General features: G+C 27.4%; 1 protein-coding gene across 3 annotated transcripts in view; it reads left to right on the forward strand.

Annotated features, from left to right (window-relative positions):
* Nucleotides 1-13,761, forward strand: part of LOC129989319 (major facilitator superfamily domain-containing protein 12-like) — a 53,780-nt gene that overhangs the window by 17,816 nt on the left and 22,203 nt on the right. For 2 of the 3 annotated variants that reach the window (XM_056097771.1, XM_056097770.1), the window contains exons 2-4: nt 4,973-5,160; nt 6,403-6,693; nt 6,931-7,138. In XM_056097771.1, the coding sequence (XP_055953746.1) occupies nt 5,154-5,160; nt 6,403-6,693; nt 6,931-7,138 (506 nt within the window). In that variant the 5' untranslated portion in view covers nt 4,973-5,153. The remainder of the gene's footprint in view (nt 1-4,972; nt 5,161-6,402; nt 6,694-6,930; nt 7,139-13,761) is intronic. The other variant, XM_056097773.1, reaches the window with a different exon arrangement.

The following is a 13,761-nucleotide window of genomic DNA, read 5'->3' on the forward strand; positions in this document are numbered from 1 at the left end:
CACTTTGAGCTTGCAAAAAACAAGTTTTTTTTCTGTTTACTTTGTACAGCTTTCCTGTTCTTTCGGAGAAAAAAAACTGATATTTACGATTCGAAAAGCAGCACCTGTAGCATACAAGACAATAAATACTAATTTAGATAAATGAAGTCATATTTCAATTTGACAAGTGTAGAATTTTACAAATGACCTTATTACCTACAAATAATGTAATATATTTCTACACATATTAGGATTATATAAAATATAGTCCGTGAAATCAAAATCGATTTTTAATACACCGAATTTTGTTATTTTTAATATTTATGATTAAATTCTGTTCGAATAAATTAATAAGTACTTGTGAAAAACCAGGATAACCTTGAATTTTCATTTTTTTTTCTTCAATTTTGTATTGAAAAAGTATCTTGGATTCTTTTCGAATCTTATTTATAATTAATTACTAAAAAAGGGTAATTAGATTTTTTTTTAAATATCACATCTAAAAATTAATTTTCAGTTGGCAACTTGCTTTATATGTATTTCATATAAAATGACCAGATTTCCTTTCCAAAGATTTGACTTTTTCGAGGCCCCGAATTCTGAATTTTGAGTTACAATAAAAATTTATTATAAGTCAAGTAATAATTTGCTTTGAAAATTATTGTTATAATGGATTTCTTTTTATAATGAACCCTTTCTAATACTCACATAGGATAATGTATGTCTCTGTATGTGTAGATGTTCTATAGGATAGATCCTGTGACAGAGCTGTTAAAATTTGTTACAAATATTTACAGATAAAAATGAGAATCTTTCACAGATTTCTTAAAAAAATGTTTTATTAGAATCTTAATTATTTAAAAGCCACATATATTATTTTTTCTTAAAAGCCAGATTTTTGCTTTTTTACAAAAACAACTCTCGAAAAAACAACTGTACAAATTATCATTTTACTGAATTATGATTAATTTTATATGTTTTTAAATTTTTAAATGTTCTTTTTAAACAAGCCAATTTAATTGTCAATTTTATGCAAATTGTCCCAGAATTTTGGCAATTTTTCACAAATATTTTTCCATAATTTTCAATTTAGCATAGTTGTTATATTTAAGGTTATTTCTTGATTTTTTTTTAATATTATTCATGTTTTTTTACTCTGTGAAAGAAATTTTCGCGAACTCGTTTAGGTACATACTAATACTTTAATACAAAAACCGCATACCAAACTTCATCTATTATCGTTGCTTTTCGGAATATATTTACTTCTTATACATACATCAGCAGAAGTGGTCTTCTGAAAAATTTCTCATACATTCTCTAATAAATATATTTCTGGATTATTAGCTGCATACCATTGGCGATCACTAGTTAACTAACAGCCTGCTATCTTTGGCGATTAATCGCTCCGAACAAGTATCGGAAAACCGTATTTCTGATTCCTTTTTCCTGGCCGAATTAATTCTTTTAGACTAAAATCTGATAATGAACTATAATTGATCCAATAAGATCAGGTACCAATTTTTTTTATGTTAAACTGATTGCCTTTTTAAACTATCGCATTTACATGCTTGTAAAAGTACAGACTGACAGGTGGGAAACTATTTCACAGATATAGGTCGAAACTTGATAAGAATCATGCTTTAAATGCTTAAACTATGTACCAAATTCAATTTACCTATGTCCTTACGTTTTTTAATAATCGTGTTGACGTGCATGCAAAAGAACAGACCGACAGACGATCACCCTCATGATGGATTTGATTCTAAATTTGATACATATATCTACGCTTTAGTTTTTAAATATGTGTACCAAATTTTATACATCTAGCACTCTTCATATGTAATTATCGTGTTATATTTGGGCGATAGAACAGAAGACTTCTTTTAGTGGATTTCATTCAAAATTTGATAGATATCAACAAATTTGGTGTAAAGGCCATGTACTAAATGTCAAGGCTCAAAGTGTTTTGGGGCTATCTTATTCTTAGACAAACATAATTCCGAAATTATGTTTTTCGAAATTCAGAGAAAGTCTGAAACGTGGAGCCAAAATCTCGAGTTAGATTTCTCTCCCCCAAGATTATAATACTTTGTATTCTTCTTACAGGAGAAAATAACAAAAATAAACTGATAGAATTCTAAAATATTTTTTTTCTAAAACGGTAGATTTAAAAATTGAAAAGTTATTACTATGACGAAATCGACTTTTTTAGCGATTACAGTATTTTCCATTTATTTCTCTTGCATACTGAAAAACAAGACAAAAATCGGAATATTTATTGAATGGTGAGACAAACCATAGACGAAGTATTTAAAATCATAACTATTCTGCTCACTTTACATTCGTAGCTGCAAAATAAAAGTCGTTTTAATTACGGAAACCGAAAAAAATCGTCTGAAAATCTACCCTTCGAACATATTTTCCTCTTAAATGCAAAAGTAAAGTGTTCTATTGCATAAGAATAACCAGAATTTTATTGGAATATGCTGCGTGTTGAAATGCCCTTGAAACAAGTATACTCTGTTCAAGGCCATAGAAAGAAAAACAGTAAAAAGCTCTTGTCGGGGAATCGGCGTCATTTATCAAAAGTGAGGTTAAAGCTTCAGGTATTAAAAAAAAAGAAAAAGAAAGAGAAAAGAAAAGAAATTAGTGATAAAATTATTAATGAAGAAGCTCCAAGTTGCTCTTAATTGGAGGGTTTCATCACCTCAAACATTTTTCATTGAAAAGTTTCAGCAGAAATATTATTTTAATTCTGAAACAAGGAATAAAATTTAAAAATATGAGTTGAATTCCTAATTCGGCGTTAAATCGACCACGTTTTTTGAATTATGCATCAACTTTATCATACGATTCCATAAATTTTTAGCTCCTGTTGTGAATATTGTTCACTGCTATTACTTAAAGTAATATTAATGTCTATTAAGTAAAGAAATTTAGAAGAAAAAAAATGTTTTTTGTAAAATGCATTAATCAGTCTTATAGATCTTTATTAAGAAAATTTAAATAAAAAAAACTTTTATTATGCCTTTTGGTGAAAACTGAATAGTTGTTACTTACATTTTTATTGAAAATGATGTTATGAATTTAAATTGCAGAAATAATACTTTTTTTTTAAGAAAAAAAAAAAGGGTAATTTTGGTTTTTTTTTGTTAAAAAAGGTGAGGCAGCGTTATCTTTCTTGCTATTTGGTCATCCTTTGTTATAAGAATATTTAGGGCTGTAGATTTTTATCGGTCAGTACTATACTTCCATAAGTGAAAACAGAATAATCTTTAATTGAAAATAATTAAGTTACTAAACATATTATGCATTTTATTATTAAGTTTCTTTTAAAGAACAATTTTTTTTTCTTTTGACTTTTAAGAGTTGAAAAGTTCTCAAAAATTTCAAGTAACAGGTTCTAATATTATTTATATCTTAACTTTACAAATGAAAAAAAAATGGTCATACGTTTTTACGTTTAAAAGGTTTAAGTCACTAAAATACAGGTGGTATAAAAAAAGCAAAGTTTGCGATTAATTCGCCATTTTACTTTCTCGTATACATAGTAGTATAATAATCGTCAAAAAATTTGAACTCGAGATTTAATGAATCTCTACGTTTTAGACCTCCGAAAAACACATTTTTGGAAAATGTCCGTCTGTCTGTTTGTCTGTGACGACGATAACTAAAAAAAACGTTAAGCTAGACAGTTGAAATTTTGTATACGGTCTTTACACCAAATTTGTAGATTTTTATCACATTTTGAGTGAAATCTGTCCTTATGGAAGCTTGTATGTCTGGCTGTTCAAATATAAGTTAACGCATTAATTACAATACGGAGAGAGCTAGATAGATAAAATTCGGTATACAGATGTAACATTTATATTGTAGATACTTGTCGTAATAATGTTAAAGTATTTTTAGTTCTTTAAATATTTTTAATTAATTAGTCTTTATCAATTTTCTGATTATCCTTAGTTTTATTTATTTACTTTTTACTATTATTATTTACAGTTAAATCTGATGCCCACAAAATAAATTGATAAAGCATAAAAACTTTTAAAACCGAGTTTCTTTCGTCCCTGGGGAACAGAAAAACCTGTATTACTAAAATAAATTTCACTTCAATTTTCATTTTTCCTTTACTCTTTGTACTAACGGTACCTTTTACCTTTCACAAACATTGGAAAGGAGCGAATATGCTTTGGTAATGAGCATGCGCAATAGTGGAAATCGGTACTTCTCATTTGATATCACTTTGACTTTTAAAAAAATATTTTTGCAAAGAGAAATACACCGTTTTTTGCTGCATTTTTCCTGAATATTTAATTTTTATTAGGAATGATATGAGGTTGTGATAGATTTAGATATTGCGAGTAAAATTAGTGATATATTTATACACTGAAAGCAACTGCAGGTGCTACATTTACAAATTTTCGAGTAACTCTTTTCATGACCAATGAGTTTTGTTGCATTGTTTTATTCTGAATTTCTGAATAACACTTTATAATGACTGATATGGTAAAATGCATTTTAAGTTACATTTCATGCTTCCATTTATTAATTCGTAACCCTACCCAGAATTTTCTTTTTTTTTATACAAAATTACCTGAACAAATTTTTATAAATATATTAAAAAACATACACAAAAATACTTTTGAACAAAACATACTTAGTTAATAAATTTTTATTTTCTATATAATTAATATATTTTTACTTATTAAGTAGAAATATTTAAAATATATTAAATTTTTAAACTTAAATTATATAGCTAAATTATAAAAAACCTTTACTAACATGAAACTGAAAAGGTCTAAACGTATTTTTATTAATTAATTAAATAAAATTAATTATTAAATATAAAAGGTGTAGATTAAGAAAATAAGCATACTTGAACAGAATTATGCTTTATTATTATTATTTTTTTTTTTACTTTTATGATAACCTATTTTGAAACTAGTTTTATTTCAGGTTATTTTTAACCATTCTTTCATTTACTTTTTTTCAGCCTTCATCTTCAAAGAAAATTCATCGAAAAATATTTAATCAATCAACTAGCGATTCTTCAGTGACTCAAGATTTCTACATAATATAGATGAAAATGCGCTTTTGAATGATGAATAATTAACCTAAATGTGGTGAATAATTAAAAACTACAGCAGCTATCATCTAGTCTAAAAAAATTCAACATGGGTAGTAAGTATAACAATATTTATAATTTAATATCTTTGCATTTCTATTATATTTGTTAAATGAAAAGTTTTTTTTTTTTTTTTTTAAAAAACTCCTAATTTCAAGCCATTATAGATTTCTTCTTTGGATTAAGAAAGAAATAATTTGAAATTTGAGAAAAAAGCCTTTATTCAGATGATAATGATTTTTACTTCTAATTTAATAATCTGAAATAACAATAAATCATTTTGACAAAATTTATTATGATGCAGACTATAAAAGCGACATAAATAGCAGAGAAGAAAAATTATATTTTTGTCATATTGTTTGCGAATAAGTAGTTCTGAAAATGTAAGATATTTTCAAGTATTAAATAATGCTTAAGGTTATTTTCAATAAATAAATATTTTTATTACAGAAAATAATTTTGAAGTTGAAAAAATTCTGCATTGAATTTTTAAACATCTGCATAAATAATTGGATAAAAACACAAAAAAAAAAATCCAGGAAACACTTTTGCTTTAAACGTGAAAAAGTTATCGTTCTTTAAAATTAAAATTTGTTTTATTCAAGTGATTCATTAAAAATAAATAGGTTTAGCATTAATATTCAAATCAGAAAATTTTCAGGAAATTTATGCATACATTTTTTTCTTTCTTGAGCAGAAAATTGCAGCAGACAGATGATAATCTCAGAAGATTTTTAGACATTAAAATGGTGAAAACTGTAATGGAATACATTATTTCAAATTATGTTTGATTGAAATAAAAACGTAGACCTACAGTGCTGGCTGAATGCTACATTTCTCATTGAAGTTAAATTTAATTAATTATTATTCGGACATTGCAATATCTAATGAAATTTCACTTTTATTATCTTTATATGAAATATAAAATTCGATAAGTTTAGCTATTCATTTTTAAAATAAAAATGGCCAAACAGGCACGTCTCTATATATTTAAATTATGCTTTCCTTCGTTAGTTATTGTTGTTTTAAATCAAATTAGCCCTTTTGAAAATAAAAATTTGTTTAATGATTCCGATTTTGCCTTATTTGGAACTGGTGGGAATTCTAGTTCCTTTTAGCTGAATAAGACCATTCATGATGAAAATGACCGTAACATCAAGTAATATTATATTACATATAATTGTCATCGTTCTATTTTGATTAAAATGGGCAGTACTTTTAATAATTACATAAATAGTGTACGGATGTCTTATACGAATTCGCTGCCATTTTATAAATTAAAAAGTCTTATTCCGCAGTTATTTATTTTCCAGAAGTCGAGCCTCCTCCTCGCCTGCCATGGACGCAGCGCATTTGCTACGGGGTAGGCCATTCCCTCAACGACCTATGCGCCTCCATGTGGTTCAGTTACCTCATCGTCTATCTACAGCTGGTGCTCGGGTTCGATTCCAACTATGCGGGATTCGTACTGCTTGTTGGTCAAGTGGCCGACGCTATAGCCACGCCTCTACTAGGATATGAATCCAGCGGCAACAAAGAAACAGCCCTCTGCAAGCGTTACGGGAAAAGAAAGTTCCTTCACTTGATAGGTATGCATAAAATCCATAATACATGTATAGTGTGTATAATACATAAAAAGTGAGGGATTGTATGCATACTAACTCTCATCTAAACCGTGACAATGGATATAAAGTCAATAGATATATAATGTGTATGATGCATATAAAAACTAAGGAATAGAATTTTTTTTCATTAGCTATAGAAGAATAATTTCTACTTGTTTGCATAATAGTTAGCAACTTATAATCCTTCCCTTTCCTTTCCAGGCACAGTGTGTGTGATGTTAAGTTTTCCCTTCATCTTTACCGTGTGCCCCGGGTGCGAGTCAGCCAGTCAATTCGCCCTCACCCTCATGCTCATCCCTCTGGTCATCATCTTCCAGATTGGCTGGGCGGCGGTGCAGGTCTCACACCTCTCCCTCATCCCTGCCATCACCCCTCACGAGACTGAGAGAGATTTCCTCAACGTACTCAGGTACTGCTGAAGTATTTTTCTTATCTGTATAACATGATGTTTTTTTGTTTGGGGTTTTAGAGGCCTCAAAATGCACGGGCAGAAAATAAATAGCAGGGTCGTAAGAAATTATTATCCAAGAAGCACAAAGAAGAAAATGGGAATCAACGCGAAACAGCTAGTATGGGGTATCAAAAAGTATGTATGTATATATATATATAGAGAGAGAGAGAGAGCGAGAGGGAGAGAGTGAGAGAAATAGATAGATAGGTGGATAGATATAATATAATTTTTTTTTTAATTTTCAATTTTTCTAGCTAGTTAAAAAAAATTTATAGCTGGAAAGATTTTGAGATGAAAACAAAAACCCATCGTTTTCTAAATATCGACGCATGAGTAATCTGATAGTCACGTGATTGTTTCAAACCGGTTTAAACTGTTTTATTACAAAAAAAAATGTTGATCTCGAGAAAAAAAAAAATTTAGAACTCGATTGAATATGAGATGTTCAAAAACCATCGCTTTTCTAAATGTTGGCGATTGCGAAATATGAGTCACGTGAGATCAGGGTGGGTTTTTTTTGGTCGGATTGACTTAAAACATATATTGTTCTCAGATAATAATTTGAAATTTGTGATAACAGATTTCATTTTTTTTAATAATTTGAATCGGTAGATAACTCGTAATCCCAAGAAATCTGAATTTAATTAGAATTTTAAGATGATGAGAAACGTTTTTATAAAAAGAATTTTCTTGCAATGAAATAAATGACTGTAAGATATTGGACCATATTATTTGATATTAGACGATAGGGATAAGTATAATATGATACTAACCGCCTTCGGCGACAAGCTTTGCATTCAATATGTTCATAGTATTAATTTAGTCCATCAAACAACTTTGTTGAACTAAATATTATCTCAACATAAGAAAGTATTATTTTAAATAATGCATGCACAGAAACATAAAACATAAAGCATACTGATTGTTTAATTATGCATAGAAAATAATGAAATTAATTTGCAAAATAAAATTAGCGAAATCGATCCATTTATTAAGGCTAGGAATTTTGTTTAGTGGGAAATTTTGTCTTGTGGTACCTCTCGAATATGGAAGGAGCGGAGGGAGGTAATTATTGATGTCATATTTAAAGGTCATAAATTTTCACATGAAATAAAAATTAGCAAAATTGATGCATTGTTTACAACTGGAGAGCTATGATTATATTTAAGATTATTTAACTAAGCGAAATAATACACCCTTTATTGCTATTGTTAAATCAACTGTTGCATAACTAAAACAACTATAAGTCTAAGTGCAGGTTTTACTTACTGTCTTTCAAAAGATAAAACTTTAGAACAACTTTTAATAAAGCTCGAAGAATTTTTATTGCCCTAAATTAATGATTTTATCACAGAGCAATTAATAAGTAAATGAAATTAACAGAATTATGAAAAGCAGTTGTTAAAGCATAGAAATCATGGTTATTCAAGGTTCTTAAGCATCAAACAGGTAATTAATTATAAGATCGCTACAAAAAAAAAAAAGAAAATAATGTTATATTCACAATTTTGGCTTTAACTTTATATATATAAACTTAAATACATATTATAAAATCACAAATTTATTATTTTTGCTACGAATAAAGCAGCTGATATATTAACGAAACAAACTGAGCAGATGATTCTTAATAAATAAAAAAAGCGATTATCAAAACACTGAAGTCATCTGCCCGCGCCAATGTGTAAAAGTTATCGTGAAAATTCATTGAAAAACTAATCAAATGCTACTTCAATTGAATTGAATTTCGAAAAAGAAAACCGCCTTGGAAATGTTCTTCAAAACTATCAAAAATAATTTTGAAACTAGATTTGACAATTCTAAGTCTGAGATTTGTTTTTAATTTAATATATGCTAAGCCTAGACATATTACAAAAAAAAAAAAATATCCAGAAAAACGAAAGGAGATAGAAATGCGTTTTCCTTTTATGTTTCAATTCTAAAGTTATATAACAGAATAGACCGCATGTTTTAACCTGTGTTGAATGTTGATGAAACCGGCATCAATGTAAACAAATTAATGTAAACAACATTAAAATTGAAGTCTAAACTTGTTGAATCGAGAAACATCCATTTAAATGATTTTGCATTCATAATTTTTTGCTGGGTTCCTGCCCTCGCATCGAATACGGCCTTGAAATCTCACGTGCTGTCATTAAGAACAGGATACTTGTTATAAATTAACATAATGGATTGCGCATGCTCCTGACAAGAATTTGTAATAAAATCCAAGAAATAGCTTTTAGAATTTTAAGCGTGCATTTTAAAGTTAAATTTCCGCCATTTTAATCTTTTAAAAACTGAATGATCAAAATATTAACAATCATGAAAGTTTAGTTTAATTGATTTTGTACAGTTGTGTAAATGTTCATTCTTTTTATAGAATAATCATATTTTATTAGTATTTAAAATTTAATTTATTGTTATACTATCCGCTTTTGACGACTAGCTAATTTTCCGGGAATATTGTTTATATTTGATTTTATTTAAATCTCTCGTGCATAAATTGTTATTCATGATTTTCTGAACCAAATGTTTTTTAAGTAGCAAATTGTGACAGAGCGGAAAGTTATGTTATTTTGATAGCCTTATGCTTGTTCTACTTTTGTATTTACATGAACTTTTCTAATGGACTCGAATTCTATGACATAAACAGGAGAATAAAAATTTAAATATAGTATGTGTAATCTATTCTAAATCGTGCTTCTAATTTCATCTGCATTAATGTAATTGCACTTTCTCTTTCCTCGCTTATACTAATGAAATAACGACCGCAAATTTTTTCCTCTTAACTTTTAACAATGGAAGAAAGTTATGCAATTAAATATCCGATGAATCTATATAAATGATATGAATTTCACTGCAATAATGAAATCGATTTTTAAAAAAATCTTATAAAAATATTTTACAAAATTACCAAAATTCAGGAAAAAGTTGCACATCTAAGTTGTTATTCTTAAAAAGACAATTTTTTTAAAGTTTGAAAATGGTATAAAATCAGTTTTTATTTCATTTTCAAATCGGTTTCCATATCAAATGTTATAAAAAATAAGTTACTCCTAAGAATAATCTCGAAAAATTTCCAAAATCTCATTTAATTTTAAATTAATTCAAATTCTATTTAAAATCTTTAAATCATTTAACCGAGATGCACATTTCTACCTTCCAAATTAAGTCTGTTCTAAATTTGGCAATTCTAAATTGAAAACTATTCTATCACCATATTTTATATTATTAAAAGAATATTTTTAAAAATTAAAAACAATATTTTAAAGTTATTAAAAGAATATTTTTAAAATATTTCATTTTTCTGTCATATTGGCAGTAGTAATTTTTAGGATTTGGATATCGTCATTTATGAATTCCGATAAAAGATTACAAAATTTTAATAATTTCATATTTATCGTTTTGATTATTTAAATAATTTAAGCAAATATATCGATTAAAAATATTTTTTATCAATTTTTATATTATTTATTTTATAGCTGATTAATTTTTTTAATAAAATCGACTTTATTAACCATTTTTAATAAGATTGAATTTATTATTTTCTTTATTGCAAACGATTTTCATATTTATTCGCTTAGTAGTTTCAGTTTTAAAGCTTCCTATGGAAAAAAAAAGAGTAAAGTTGATTCATTATCAAACGTCAATGTCAGTTGAAGGTTAATGATGTATTTCGACGATTCTTCTGGAACTGCATTAATGCTAATAGATTTTCCAAATGATGCGATTGTTGATTTGATGATAATACCGACACAAGTTTCTACTTAAGAAGATTACTTTATATATACTTGAAATGTGAAAATTCATTTATCGGCATTTGTTTATTTTTTTAAGTTAACAAAATCAATAATCCTCTGCTAAGTTTCAACATCAAATTTGGCATTTAAAATAAAACTCAATTTATATTAAAATATTTAAATTAAAAATTATTTTGCTTAAATAACAAAACGTATTAAAAAATTGAATGCACTTTTTGAATAAACTTAGATATTTTCATGTTATTTCTCTTACATCCCTTGTTATAATACGTATAATCCATGCGTTTCAGATATCTAAAAGATTTAATACCAAATTTAATTTTGATAGATCGTAAATTCACTAGAAATTTGATTATTTTTAGGCAAATTTAAAATTTTTTTTACATAATTTACTGTTTTACTATATATGTATGTATTGAGGCTTTACATATAATTTAATTTGTAGTTTCTTTTTTCTGTAAATATTACAGTATTTTTTTCCGTATTGTGCGTTTGTTAAACTTAATTTCAAGTATTAAAATTTTCTTTAATGCTCTTTTTTAAATTTAATTTATGTATTTTTTTATGTTTGACAGTTTTTTAAAGTTAATTTCTGAGATTATGCCCTCATTAGAAATTTGGCACATCCGAATCAATCCGATTCCTTATTAAATTCGAACTATTAAAATTCTAATTTTCTATCAAATTTGATGCATGTGATGCCATCGAATGAAATGTAGAACTAACTGCTTAGTAAAATCTCCTTAACTCAAAGTAGGTAATACGGAAAGAATCTAAAATTTCTCTTAACTAAATATTTTTACAAATCCTTAGTTATCTTTGGCGACTAACTACTCCGTTGATAATATTAAATGAATTTAATTTCAATTAAATTTTTTAAGTATAACTTATCCATGATTCTGTCTGAAGTTTCATGCATTATAATATCATTAGAAATTTAAATGTCTGTATAATGGCTATTTTAATTTTCAAGTTGTCCTTTTCAGTTTTGTGATTCCACTTTTTGATATCTCATACAAACTGCAAAGATGGAAAAACAAACTATTTTTTTATTAGCTTTCAACAACAGAAGAAAGAAGAAAAAAATCACGAGATTAAATATTTGATGAAACTATTAAAATGATTTAAAGTTTTCTGTATTATCATTGAGAGCTGTGCAAAAACAATATTTTAAAAAAATAGCCAAATTTCAAAACTCGTTTGCTTTATAACTAAATTGATACCGTTAGAAACAAAATATTTTAAAATTTGAAATGGGATAAAAGTTATTTTGTGCATAAATATGTTCTTGAATTACCACTATAATACCTCACTTAGTTAAAATTTAGTTAAAATGGGGAAAATAAATGACTTCGATTTGTACAATTCCATTCTTTAAAGCATAAAAAAATTTAGAAGCTCAAAGTGAAATAATCTGTGTAGGACGCCAATACACACTTGTACAAACACACTCACATGTTGCCATTTTTTAATAGTAGTAAATTAATAATTTTTAGAATGTGTGAAATAAACAATCTAAATCAGCGAGCCTGGTCTTCCCATAACATTCTTGCATACTCTCTAATAAAAATACTACCACCCTCCCTCCCCTCCGCTCTCATCCCAAATTAAAGTATTCCCAATCGTGGAACGCGGGTAAAGCATTGGTGTTCAACAGTAACGGAATATTAATTGTTGGCGCGAATTTAGCATTTTTACTGACACAATCGCGTGATCCTTGGCGAGTTTTTTGGAGATTAATCTCTAGTATAAGGTTAATAGCATTCGATAATCAAATTTGTATTTTAGGCGCGTTTAGGCGGATTTGGCTCAAAGTTTGATCGATGTTTAAACTATAGACATTAAATCTATGAACCCAATTTTATCTAATTTACTCTGTTCATTTTGTATTTATCGTGTTATCTTAAATTCAAACAGCCGGAAGACAGACTTCCTCTGAATGGATTTTACTCAAAATTTGACAGAAATCTACAAGTCTGGTGTAAAGACTATGTACCAAATTCCATCGATCTAGTTCAAAGTATTTTTGAGTTATCTTTGTCACAGACAGACGTACAGACAGTCATAATGTCATAAATGTGTTTATAAACTTTTAGAAGTCTAAAACGTGGAGATTAATCAAAATCTCGAGTTCGAATTTTTCGACGAATTTTTATATACTTCGAATACCAGAAAGTAAAAATGTAATTGCTTACGAATCAGAAAGTTTTAAAAACAAATCAATTAACTGCAAACTAATCTGAAAAAAATGCATTCATTTCCAGCCGTCATAATAATATTATCGTGCGCCAAATCTGCTCACGAAAGAAATGCTATAATTAATATTCTAGAAAAGATCAGAATAACATGGCATCCTTGTTTATCAAAACACGTTCAACATTTAAGGCATTTCGTACTTACATTAAGTTTTTTTTCCCTGCGTAATTGTAAGTTGTACTGCTTAGGTTGTAAATTCAGCCCACATCTTCTTTCATATTTACTTTTTCCTCTTAATTAATATTTTCAACGTGTTTACTTTAAATTTGTAGATATTTTGAACTCTTTCTTTAACCTTTCTTTTCTTAACTCTTTCTTTTCTTAATCTTGTCCAAAAATCCTTGTGTCTGTTTATGTTTTAATTTACGGTAGTTTTAATTTATAAATATATATATATCCTCACCTTGTATTTTATATACCTTCAGGCATGTCTATTTATAGTGTCTATCGAGTGTAATTGTCTTTATTCATGTATTTATATTATTTATTACATACTTTCCTTGAATTTTATCTTAATTCTTTAAACCTTGTTTATCCGTACTGTCGTGCAAGGATGTTTTAATC

Source organism: Argiope bruennichi, chromosome 10 (assembly GCF_947563725.1).
Source record: "Argiope bruennichi chromosome 10, qqArgBrue1.1, whole genome shotgun sequence".
In the NCBI taxonomy this organism is placed as follows: domain Eukaryota; kingdom Metazoa; phylum Arthropoda; class Arachnida; order Araneae; family Araneidae; genus Argiope; species Argiope bruennichi.